Source organism: Jaculus jaculus, chromosome 14 (genome assembly GCF_020740685.1).
Source record: "Jaculus jaculus isolate mJacJac1 chromosome 14, mJacJac1.mat.Y.cur, whole genome shotgun sequence".
NCBI classification, from domain to species: Eukaryota; Metazoa; Chordata; class Mammalia; order Rodentia; family Dipodidae; genus Jaculus; species Jaculus jaculus.
In genome coordinates, this window is record NC_059115.1 from 19,441,372 (window position 1) to 19,454,101 (window position 12,730).

General features: G+C 52.0%; 1 protein-coding gene across 1 annotated transcript; it reads right to left on the bottom strand.

The window, feature by feature from the left end:
• Positions 1–7,234: 7,234 nt before the first annotated feature.
• Positions 7,235–11,701, bottom strand: Klk1 (kallikrein 1). The gene is made up of 5 exons (XM_004672566.3): positions 11,629–11,701; positions 9,679–9,838; positions 8,069–8,355; positions 7,840–7,976; positions 7,235–7,427 (listed from the first exon to the last, which is right to left on the bottom strand). The coding sequence occupies exons 1-5, from the start codon at positions 11,672–11,674 to the stop codon at positions 7,281–7,283; spliced, it is 777 nt and encodes a 258-aa protein (XP_004672623.1). The 5' UTR covers positions 11,675–11,701; the 3' UTR covers positions 7,235–7,280.
• Positions 11,702–12,730: the final 1,029 nt, after the last annotated feature.

Below are 12,730 nucleotides of genomic sequence, written 5' to 3' on the forward strand. Positions count from 1 at the left end.
GTGGAGAAGCAGCAGGGCAGGCCCAGTCCACAGATGTACTCAGCTTGCATCAGCCTCTCCTTCTGGGCTTTTTCATAACCATCTGGAAGTCCATAGGTCTCACTCTATTGTCAGACTCTGCCACTCTGTCTGTGGCTCTCTCTCTCTCTCTTGCTATCTGCAGGCCAAGCTTAGGGATCCTGGCTGGCCAGCGGCTGGGGGTGGGGGAGGTTCTATGACAGTTGGAGGGGTTCCAGGAAGCTGGGAAGTTGATTGGCTATGGCCTCAGACTCCACCACAGACTTCTGTGAGTAACCTAGAGTCTGGGGCTGGGCCCGTGAGACTCAGTGTAGGGTCTGCCTGAATCAGGAATGGGTCAGGCAGGGAGATGCTGGCTCAATGAAGAGGCCAGCACAGACTGGGTTGAGGTCAGGTCAAGTCAGGGTCAACGGTGTGTCTGAGATGAATTTGAATAGTTTCTAGAGGGTCTGAGATCTGAACTTGTATTTCCCTCGGCCTATCTGTGTACTCCTTCAGCCTCCAGGGCCTCCTTTCATCCCATTCTCCGTGTCCATGGTTCACCTTGTTCCTGTGTTTTCTTTCTCCTCTGTTTGGATTCCTCGTCCTCTTCCCCTGAGATCTCAGAGAAGACGGGACTTACTCCTTGCACCCAAAGGCCTCCAGTTTGGAGGTTGAGGAGAGGAGGCCCAGACCTAACACAGCATGGTCGGGAGTGAGAGTTCAGTATGGAGCAGGCGTCTCAGAAGGGACAGAGTAGAAACTCTTAATATCCCCAGCTGGGCATGGTCACCACACTTGTAATCCCAGTACTTTGAGGCATGAGACTTGCCATGAGTTTGAGGCCAGCCTGAGCTACACAGTGAGATTATGGGTTTTTAAAAATATTTATTAATTTGAGAAAGAGAGAAAAAGGCACACACACACATAGAATGAATATGGGCACATCAGGTTCTCCAGCCACTACATCTAGCTTTACATTGGTACTAGGGAAACAAACCTGGGTCATTAGGCTTTGCAGCCAAGTGCCTTACCCACTGAGCCATCTCCCCAGCCCCCCTATATTTTAAAAATAGAAAAAACTCTTTGCCCATACTATCTTTTGACTTTTGTGATGAACTTTAGAGGGAAAAAAGACCCACAAACTTTTATGCTAATTATATGAATATTGACATTATTAGATTGATTATCTATTCATTTATGGTCTTGACTGGCCTCAAACTCACTAGTTAGCCAAGGCTGGTCTGGAAGTTGTGACAATCCTCCTGCCTCAGCCTCCTGAGTGCTGAGATTGTGGACCCATGCCACCACTCCCTGATCAATTAGATTTCACTGAGACATAATATTGTGTGTTATAGAGAAGCCAGGCATTATTATTTTAAGTATATTTATTTATTGGAGAGAGAGAGAAACAAAGTGACAGAGTATGGGTGTGTCAGAGCCTTCTGCCATTGCAAATAAACTCCAGACACATGTACCACTTTGTGTATCTGGCTTTATGTGGGTAGTGGGGTAGAAACCAGGGCCACTAGGCTTTTCAAGCAAGTGCCTTAAACCATTGAGCCACCTCTCCAGCTTGGGAATCTAGGCATTGTGTTTGTGTATGTGTGTGTGTGTGTGTGTGTGTGTGTGCAAGCATATATACATGTGTGTGCTCTTGTGTATGGATGCCAGAGGACAACCTCAGCCAGGAGCTTCCCATCATTGTTTTGGAGACAGAGTCTCACACTGGCATGGAACTTGCTAAGTAGGCTAGACAGGCTGGTTAATGAGCACCTCCTGTCTCCATTTCCCAGCAGTGGTTTTACAAGCATACCTGGCTTTAAAGAATATTATTTATTTATTTATTTATTTGCAAGCAGAGAGGAGAGATAGATGAGAGAAAGAGAGAGAGAGAGAAAGAAGGAGGAGGAGGAGGAGGGAAGGAGATGAGGCACACCAAGGCCTCTAGCCACTGCAAATGAACTCCAGAAACTTTTGCCACATGTGGATTTGGCTTTATGAAGTTACTGGGGAATTGAAACCTGGGCTTTGCAAGTGAATGCCTTTAGGCATGTTTTAGAACATATTTTTCTTTATTTGAGAGAGACAGAAAGAAGGTGAGTATGGGCATGCCAGGGCCTCCAGCCGCTGCGAATGAACTCCATGCATGTGCCACTTTGTGCATCTGGCTTTACGTGGGAACTGGGAAATCAAACCCCAGCCTTCAGGTGTTGCACACAAGCATGCTTAACTGCTGGGCCATCTCTCCAGCCCCTTTAACCACTTTTTAAAAATGTGGATTCTGGGGATTGAACTCATATTTAGAAACTGTAGCCACTGAACCATCCCCTTAGTCCCTAGACACTATTTTTTTTTGAGGCAGGATCTCACTCTAGCCTAGGCTGATCTGAAACTAACTTATTCTGTAGCCTAGGATGGCCTCAAACTCAGAGGAATCCTCCCATCTAAGCTTCTTGAGGGCTACGTTTACAGGCATGAACCACCCGACCTGGCTTATGGCTTTAATCATAAGTTGTTTTATTCTCAGAAGAATAAGGTCCAGGGCTGAGAATGTGGCTTAGTGGGCAGAGTGCTTGCCTAGCATGCCTGAGGTCCTGGGAGTGATCTCCAGCACCATATAAAATGGGAGTGGTAGTGCATACCTGTGAGCAGTCCCAGCACTCAGGAGGTGGAGGCAGGAGGATCAGGAATTCAAGGTCACCCATCCATGTCTATGTACTGAGTTTGAAGCCAGCACTTGCCTGGGAAACCTAAGGACTCAGGTTCAATTCCCCAGTACCCATGTAAGCCAGATGAACAAGGTGATGCATGCATCTGGAGTTCATTTGCAGTGGCCAGGAGGCTCTGCTGCTCCCAATACCCCTTCCCCCTTCTGCCTCTTCCATTCTCTCCCTCTCTCAAATAAATAAATATAGAACTGAAAATAAAATAAACAAACCAGGGCTGGAATGATGACTTAGTGATTAAGGTGCTTGTCTGAACCCTAAGGATCCTGGTTTGATACCCCAGTATCCACATAAACCAGATGCACAATTTGCAGAGGCTAGAGGCCCTGGTGAGTCCCCTTTTTTCATTCTCCCTCTCTGTCTCTTTCTCACTTTCAAATAAAGAAATAAATGAGATATAAAAATTTTAACAGCAAACTAAAGAAATGGCAGTTCCCCAAGAAGCTAACTTGTCATCACTGCAGCTGAGGGGATGGGCTGCTGCAGCCTAACTGGAGCTTACAGTGGATCTTGAAAGAGGTGTTCTACCAACTGCCCTGGGCAAAACAAAACAAAAACAGGGCTGTGGAGATGGCTCAGTGTGTAACAAGCATGAGGACCCGAGTTCAACCCTCAGTATCCATGTAGAAGTTGGGTGCAGTGGTGCATGCCTGTAATTCCAGTGTTGGGGAGCTGGCTAGCCTACATGGTGTACTCCAGGCCAGTGAGCGACCCTGTCTCCAACAGAGGTGAATGGTGTTCCTCAAGACGGCACCTGAGGTCATCCTTTGGCTTACACATGCACACACACACACACACACACGCACATGCACCCCACTCCCCAAACCAACTAGCCAAGTAATTGATAACAAGGCTGTGATGGGCCAGTGAAAGAGACATGTCTCACACCACTGGAGCATCCAGTAGGCTGAGCAACCAGGATTTGAGTGGTGGGCCTGGGTCTCAGGGAAAGGCAAGAAAGGAAATTGGATCTGAGACCTGCAAAGTGCTTAGGGAGGGCCCAGTGAAAGTGGGCAGGAGGGTCCAGGCAGAGAACACAGGCCAAACTGCATCCAGGGCCCCCATGGTGGCGATAACTTGGTAGTAGAAATCCCTGTGGAAATCTGGAGTGTCTGGAGGTGTGTGAGGCATAGGGGATGGGACTTGAGATGACAAGGAGAGACTGACAAGGTCGCAGGCACTTGGTGACTAGGAGAGGCACTGTCTGCATGGCGTTAGCCTTAGCAGTAGGGATGGAGTTTGGGGTGGGCGGGATCATGACAGGAGGATCTGTGACTGGAAGGAGTTGCAGGCAGTGTTGGAGGTGAAGCTGACAATGGGGATGGGACAGGAACAGCTGGGGACGAGGAGGTGGCTGGGGTGGGAGGGGATTCAGAATGTGGCTAAGGATGGAGCCCAGTATGCAGCAAGACGACGGAGAATGACCCAGGTACTCAGAACTCTTTCCCTCCCAGCCGACCAGCTCTATACCTGGGAGGAGGACCGCAAGCTCGTCCTGCGGGGCTGGTCTCTTGTCTTCATCATCCTCGCCACCCTGTTGCTGCTCAGCGTGACAGATGGGCGGGTGGCCTACCTGCAAAATCCCTATGCTGGCTACCTGGGCTTCTGGACCAACTGCAAAAGGCACAAGTGTGCCAATGTGGGCCAGGTCACAGGTCAGTGCACAGCAGTGGGACAGGCTCTGGGAGGGAGTTTTGGAGTGATGCTGAAGGGAGATCATTGTGTGAGAGTGAGCTACTGCAGAATTTCTGGGAAGTGATGCGTGGCATGATAATTTTGTTTTCAGTTGTCTTTATTTGGGGGGGGAGGGGCTACCAAGGATTGAACCCCGAATCTGGCTTACAATAGGCAAGAACTCTATCACTGAGTCACAACCCCTGCCCATCACTGTGCATTCTAGACAGGACCTCTACCTCTGAGCCACGCCCTCAGCTCCTCACTGAGGATTCTGGGGCAGTTCTATGGCTGAGCCACAACCCTAGTCCTCTTTTTACTTTTTATTCTTTGTTTTTTTTTTTATTTTTTTAAACATTTTATTTTATTTATTTATTTGAGACTGAGAGAAAGAAGCGAGAGAGAGAGGGAGGGAGACAGAGAGAGAATGGGAGCACCAGGGCCTCCAGCCGCTACAAACAAACTCCAGACGCATGCTCCACCTTGTGCATCTGGCTTACATGGGTCCTGGTGAATCAAACATAGGTCCTTTGGCTTTGCAGGCAAGTGCCTTAACTGCTAAGCCATCTCTCCAGCCCATATTCTTTTCTTTTTTTTAAATTTTTATTTATTTATTAATTTGAGAGTGACAGACACAGAGAGAAGGACAGATTGAGGGAGAGAGAGAGAATGGGCACGCCAGGGCTTCCAGCCTCTGCAAACGAACTCCAGATGCGTGCGCCCCCTTGTGCATCTGGCTAACGTGGGACCTGGGGAACCGAGCCTCGAACCGGGGTCCTTAGGCTTCACAGGCAAGCGTTTAACCACTAAGCCATCTCTCCAGCCCATATTCTTTGTTTTTTTGAGGTAGGGTCTCACTCTAGCCCAGGCTGACCTGGAATTCACCATGGAGTCTCAGGGTGGCCTCAAACTCATGGAGATCCTCCTACCTCTGCCTCCTGAGTGCTGGAGTGAAGGTGTGCGCCACCATACCCAGCTACTTTTTATTTTGAGACAAGGTTTTACTAAGTTGCCTAGGCTGGCCTTGAGCTCATTCTGTAGTGTAGGCTGACCTTGAAGTTATAACCCTTCTGCCTCAGTCTCCTGAGAATCTGGGATGACAGGTGTGCACTGTCCAGTTCTGCAGTGGGGGTGAGTTTAAGGGTGTCAGGAGGGCAGACATTGATTGGGTTATCTGGGAGCAGACACTGAGGGGTATCAGTCAGGCTCCTCACAGTGTCAGAAGAATGACTGTTTATCTGCCCACCCCCCCTCCAGTTCTCATTCATATGAGTAAGGGCTTCATAATCCTGGCCCTGGCGCTAGGCCTCTTTCTCCTGTCTTCCATGGTCCTCTCCTTCCAACAAGTCTTCCGCCGCCTGCGGAAGATTGACTTACTCTTCAGTGTCCTCAGCATCAGCATCGGTAAGTGTGGTCGAGGGCAGTGGTGTCCTGGGTGCCCTCACCCCACCCCAACACCCCCTTCTGCTTGGCAGAATGGGCTGTTTCTTATAGCCCAGACTGGCCTTGAACATGTGATTCTCCTGCCTCAACCTCCTGTACCACCAGGCCTGGCTCGGGGTTCTTTTCCTTGTGGAGAGTGGCCAGGGCTGTCTGTGTCCATCTTCTCTTCCTTGGGGGTCCCTTGTCCAGTCTGCTGTCCGTCTCTGGCCCCACCCCAGTGCAGGGTTCCTGATTTCCCTCAGCATGATCTTCTTTGTCATCGAGTGCAAGAGGCTGTTCCCGAGGCCTCAGGTGTCCTACTTGGTGGTCTTCTACCTGTGCTGGTGCGCCAGTGCCTTGATGCTGTGGGCTGGTGAGGGCGGGGCCAGAGCAGAGAAGGGGGCGGAGCCGGAGGGATGGGTGGGGCCATAGTGGTGCTTAGAGTCCAGTAGCCCATCCAGCCCCCTTTCCCAGGAGTCCTGTCCTACATAAACCAAGTGGGCATGTGGAGCCGCAGGCTGCCCACCATGGATAGGAGGGCAAGCTACCTCCGCTGGGTCTCAAGACATTCCATGCTGGAGCATCCACTGCGTCATCTCTCTTCAGTCATCAGCTATGACGTCGCTCCCAGTCTGTCTCATTAACGCAGCATCTAGGAAAACCATCCCTCTTTTCAAAGCGACGGGTCTCAAGCTTCTCTAGACACAACACCCCCATCATTAGACTTCCCTTCAGAACTCACTCCTCCCTGAAAGCAGGCAGCACCCTTAGGAGACAGGTGGCAGCCCTGCCTCTGCTGCTGAGGACCCATCCCCTGCAGCTCCGTCTCCGCCCAGTGGGTGTTTGTAGGAATTCTGTCACTCCTCTGCAGTTCTGCCCCGTTTTGCAGACACGGGTCCATCATCCTGCTGAGAAGGAGCAATGTGGCCCCGCCTCTATGCCTGGCTAGGCAACATAGCCACTCTCCGTCCTTTTGTTAAGCCCTGCCCAAGATGTCCACTGTGGACCTTCAGGCTACACTCCCACAGTCCAGCCTTTGGTGTAGCCTTACCCATCAGAGGAAGGCTCTTCCCCCAGGAAGGAGTGGTTTGAAATATCTCTGCCCCTTTCCTGACTTCCCAGACACAATGAAAAGGGTGCAATAAAAATGGAGTCACAGTGTCCAACTTCTCAGCGTCTGACTCTCCACTGTTCCCCCACCTATCTTCTCAGGTAGGGTAGGGTCAGGCCCAGCCTGAGTGGATGAGTATAGTAACCCTGACATGGTCTTTGAAGTTGGAGTCTCTGATTGGTCACAGTCCCTTCCCTTTGGCCACCTGCACATAGCTGTGAACCCAACCTTGGGATCAACCAGAAGGTCTGGCCTCAGCCAGGACTGTGGCAGGCCCAAGAATGCCGGAACCAGATGCTCATTGGATGCAGCTTGAGTTTTATTGGGAGTAGGGGACAGTGGGAGCTTCAGGAATTTGCTTCTATAGTTTCACTTATCCAGTCCATGAACTCTATGACTTTGGTGTAGATGGCGGGACTGCCACACGGGACGTGGCCCCATGACGTGATACCTTGCAACACACCATCGCAGACCAATGGGCCCCCTGAGTCACCCTGGGAACAAGAGAGGGACAAAAGGGAGTGAGAAGGGTTCAGCCTGCTGGCCCAGCTTCGTTCTGGAGTCTCTTGCACCCAGTGGCAGAGTAAGGAAGGCAAGGATTTCAAGTGGGACCAAATCCCTGGCCCATAGTGTAGGCAGGGGAGGTTGAGTCCAGCTCTTACAAGGGTGGAGGGTAGGGTCCAGGATGGCCCTTGTAGCTAAGTCACAGGGGAGGGAGAGGGCCAGCTATTGGACCATCTCTGCCCAGGATTCATCACTTCCATATAGGTAATGGAGGTGCCGGGGTGGGAGTCTGGGGGAGGGGATAAGGGAATGGGAGGGACAGTAGCTCTCAGACCTCCAGATTGGAACCCGAGACCCCTTCTTCCCAGCCCTTCAAGGCCCTGCAGGGAGGGGCTGGCTCACCACGCAGGTGTCTTTGCCTCCTTCCAGGCAGCCAGCACACAGCATGAATTCTGTCACATCCTTGGGGTGTATCTTTGCACACACTTCGTTAGAAAGGAGCTTCAAATCTACACACTGGAGATCATCTGGGTACTGGACTGTGGTGGCCCAGGGTGAAAAAGAGCAGTGAAAGACCAGCAGGGACCTCCTTACTCGTCCCACAGCCCACCGCAGTCTGGCCCAAACGTACACTGAAGGGGCTCGATACTGCCCCAACCTGAGGCAGTGCAGATGCTCCCCAGCTCGGGCTCCTTAGTGGGAAGTGCCAGGACCTGGATGGCATCCGTGAGCTCCACGGGCTGAGCCATGCGCAGCAGCATCAGGTCGTGGCTGTAGTCATCCCCGGGGTGGTTCGAGTTGTTCTTCAAGAGGCTGAAGTTGAAGTTGGGGTGTGGGAAGCTTTCGCTGACGAGCATGTGCCTAGCGGACTCTTCATCATCAAACAGATTGTGGCGACCCAGCCAGAGCTGGTACTCCCTGAGGAGCAAAGAGGTGGAGAGAATGAGAGGAGGAGGCAGGGCCAGGACAGTGCAGGGGGAGGGTCCCCAAAGAGGAATGGAAGCAGAGAGAGGGAGAGAGGGAGGGAGAGGGGGAAAGATGCAGAGATAGTGAGGAGGAAAACAGTGGAAGGGGAGAGTGGGAAAGACACCTGAAGACTGGGTAGAAGAAGAGTGGAAGACAGCAACAAGGATGGAGGACGAGAAGGGCAGAGTGGGAAATGGAGCCGACAGAGAGTGAGTGAGAAGAGACAGAGAGCAAGTTTAGAAGTGCAGAAAGTAAAGAGAAGGAGGTAAAAAGAGGAGCAGAGGGGCTGGAGAGATGCCTTAGTGGTGGAGCTTGCCTCTTGAAGCCTAAGGAACCCAGTTCGAGGCTTGATGCCCCAGGACCCACATAAGCCAAATGCACAAGGGGGCGCATACATCTGGAGTTTGTTTGCAGGGGCTGGAGGCCCTGGTGCACCCATTCTCTCTCCCTCTCCCTCTTTCTCTGTCTATTGCTCTCAAATAAATAAATAAAAATAAATGAGAGCAAGTGAGCAAGAGAGAGCAAGAGTGAGAGCGAGCGAGAGAGAGAGAGGAGCAGAGAGGCAGAGAAACCAAGTTAGAGAGTCAGAGAGAGCGAGGAAACACAGGGAAAGGAGAAGAGGAGGGTAGGCCTGAGAGCCTCGCAGCTGCAGGCGAGCTGCAGTGAGGTTCCCCAGCAGTCAAGGCCTGGCCCACAGCCCAAGGTCAGAGCCCTCCCTGTGTCCCTCCCCAGAACACTGCCCTCCCTTCCCCCCTTAGCTGCCTCCACCCAGCTCCAGCTCAGACCAGTCCTGACCAGTGTCTCCCAGAGTGGGCAGAAGGTCCTGCAGGGAGGAGCCCTTCAGAGTGAGAAGCACCTCTCACACATGCGTATCTGGGGACATCCCCATCCTTTGGGGTCCTCTTTGAACCCATTCTTGTGTGTGGTCAGTAGAGATGAGGGTGAAAAGCACAGACACATGCAAAGACATATTGTGACGGATGGCCGCAGAGACACCTAGAGGTGGATAGAGATGGCAAAGACATGGAGACATGGAAGGAAGAAATATAGAAGCCAAACACAGGCCTGGTGAGAGAAACAAGAACATAGAGACCAAGACAGTCATGGGCCATGACAGTGCACTCCCATGCAGCTCTGCCTCTCTCCTTTCAATCCCTTGCCCTCCTTGTCCCTCAGTCCCCCAGCCTGGTCTGGGGGTCCTGCGGCTAATAGCTCTGGCTTCTCAGTCCTGTAAAGTGTTGATGCGCTCTCCCCTGACTCCCTGGCCCTACTTACTCGCTGTAGCAGTGGGCAGCTGTGAGCACCCACTGGGGGTTCACCAGGACGCCCCCACATTGGAAGCGGCTGTAATGGTAGATAGCCACCTGCCAGGGTTGGGAATTCTTCGCACACTCATAGCCTCCGACAATCCGAGACTGGATCGGAGGAGCGGCACCTGTAAACAGGGTGGGTGGGGGGTGGAGTTAGCCCAAGGGTCAGGGACAGCTCAGAGAGGACGCTGTGCTATAGGCTGTGAAGGGACCTGAGGACACAGAACCAGGGCTGGAGGAGTCTGGGGCACTGGCCAGGGACTTAAATGCAAGAGCCGCCTTGAGCTTGGAGGTGGGTGGCCGATTTGGGGTAGGGAAATTTCTGCTCTGCCAAGACAGCATCTGGAGTCAGAATGAACCTTAGGGTCAGAGAACAGAGGGACTCCAGGAAGGGACTCCTTGAAAGCTGACCAGAGGCTGGGAGACAAAGAACACAGCATTAGAGGTTCACAGACTAGGGACAGGGTCAGGGCTAGGGTTGGGCTTTTGGGACTCAGGAAGGGATAAGGCCATTGGGAATTAGATGTGAGTGGTTAAATGCACTGGGGAAGGAAAGCTTGGGGCTAACTGGGGGTGTGTGTCACTGGATTGAGCTGGACCAGGAGTCAGCTGACCTGGGAGAGTAGACCTAGGGGTTTCCAGATCCAAATTAAAGGAAAGGGGGAAGCCTGAGAGAGGATACAGAATGCCTGTTAGGTTTCAGGAGTTCCTTGCATTGCTGGGATGGCTCCTAAGGGAGCTGGGGACCCTCTGAACAGAGTTTTGGTCAGACTGAGAAAGGGCTCAGGGTGAGAGGGATTATGGTACAGGATGGGGAGGGGCTCTGCTTCCCTTGGAGATGGGGCACATGGTCTGGGGTGCTGGAGGGATGGGGGGGGTTCTCTTGGTGGCAGTCTGGGGATAGGTATGGATCAGGAGTTAAACCGGTCCTTGCCACTGCAGAAAAAGAGGGGAATACCCTTTTGATGTGGGGTTGGAGGTTCACATATTAGGGTCTTTGGGAGGTCTGAGCAGGGTGACCTTGTGGGGAAGGGATTGGGGATCCTAGGGCTAGGTCCCAGAAAACCAGAGCAGTGCAAGGGGTCTTGGGTGGGGGAGGGTAGGAGCTTGGGGAAGGATGGGGATTCCATAAGGAAAGGAATCTTTGGTTAGAGGGTTATGTGTGGGAGGATGTGTGGAGTCTGGGGGCCGGCAGGAGGCGTGGTGGTGCATACCTGTTAGCCCAGCACCAAGGAGGCTGAGGCAGGAGATTGGGCACAGCTGATCTGGGCTACAGAGTGAGTGAGTCCCTGTCTCAACCTCCCACAGACAGGTGGAACCAAAAGGGCCAGAGGGAGGGAGAATTGGCAGATCGTGATACAGGGTATAAATCTGGTATCATGTGCCAGTTTGGGAGGCAGGATTGAGGGACTTGTGAGAGTTAAGGACCAGTGTTAGGGTCCGGAGGACACAGTTGAAGACTGACAGCTGGACAGGCAAAGTCGCTGGACATGGTGGGATTTGGTGGGACTCTGTCTAAATTAAGGAGACAGGAAAATAGGGAGCTGGAAAGATAAATCTGTACCCCAAAGTCTGTATGGGGTTACGAGGCTCCTTGGCAGAGGCGGAGAACCCCCAAAAGAGGTGGAGTGAGCCCAGAGTCTTCCCCTTTGGGTAGTGGCTAGGAAAGAGGAGAAAGTACTGCAAAGTGAGGAGGAATAGGAACCTAATGTGGGAATGAGGGCTGGGGGGGGGGGTAGTCTTGGCCGTGGGCAGGGACACAGGAGAAAGAGGAAAGAGGGAGGCATCTGGGATCTCCTTTGGATGCTGGTGACCTCTGCACTGGCTGAGGTGCAAGGGGGAGGGAGGAGAAAGGACTTGCAGAGGTAAGGACAGCACAGAAATCAGGGCTCTGGTCCCTCCCCCCTCATCTCACCAGTGCCCCCCAAGACTAGGGCGAGGCACAGAACCAGGAACCACATGGTGACAGGTGTCCAGGGGCAGCAGGCGGTGAGCTAGGAGCTGGGGCACCTCCTTGGGGAGCCTTTAAAAACCCTCATCTTCCCCCAGAGCCCCGCCTCTGCTGTGCTGGCACCCAGATGTTGGCCAAGGTCCTGCCCCTGCTGACGGAGGTTGATTCCCCCCACCCCCAGGGCTGTGGAAGGGGAGGGACAGCCACACCTGCTGTCCCGCAGGCCTTGGGCCACCCTGGACACCTTCCCAGGGCTGAGGTTGGGTGGGGCAGAGCCTGCAGTTCCCCGAGGCATTGCTCTGGGGGGCAGAGCCCGAGAGGCAAGTTGGGAGCGGAGGAGTATAGAGAACGGAAGATAGAGGAGTAGCTGGAAGCTCCAAGGAAGGTCTTGTATCCCAAGATTCAGTGTACCCTGAAATCAGTCTCCAAAGCTTTACATTTTTGTTTCGCTTATAGCCAAGAGAGCTAACAGCGCCCCTAAAATATAAATATTTGCCTTGACGATGCCAGAATATTTTTTGCATTATAAGTGTATTTTATTTTGTAAGCAACAATCAAAATATGTTTGTGCTACTGATTTCTTCAAATACTAAATGGGATTTTAACCAATAGTGTCCACTTTGATGTATGTTTGTCAACTTTGGAACCTGCAGAGACCTGACTAAGGAAACAGAAGTAATTGTACAACTGAGACTGAAGTTGTTACAGTGCTGCAAATGATGCCTGAGGTCTTGCAGTTAACCAGTACACTTTCAGAGGTCCCTTGATTTTGAACATTAGGAACAACAGAGAAATACTCACTGAAAGTATCAGCAATAGATTTCCGTGTTGCATTATTTACATACAACCGTGTCTGACATTGCTGCTAAACACTGGACACTATTTGAAGTCATAAGTACATCCACATGTTCTTCCAAGTGATGTTTGGGATCCTGCTTGCTCTTCTTTATTGCCAGCTGAGTGGTGATGCCCACACCAGAAAGCCAACAGCCGAAGCCAGGGTGACTGTAATACCAACCAACAACCATCTTGGGCCTCCTGTCTGCTTCAACATATCTAACATTCT

Coding starts and splice junctions, on each gene's coding strand:
- Klk1 (XM_004672566.3), bottom strand. CDS start 11,674: ATGTGGTTCCTGGTTCTGTGCCTCGCCCTAGTCTTGGGGGGCACTG. Junction 7,977..8,068: donor CAGTATCGAGCCCCTTCAGT/GTACGTTTGGGC, acceptor GGGCCACCACAG/TCCAGTACCCAGATGATCTC. Junction 7,428..7,839: donor GAGGCAAAGACACCTGCGTG/GTGAGCCAGCCC, acceptor TCTTGTTCCCAG/GGTGACTCAGGGGGCCCATT.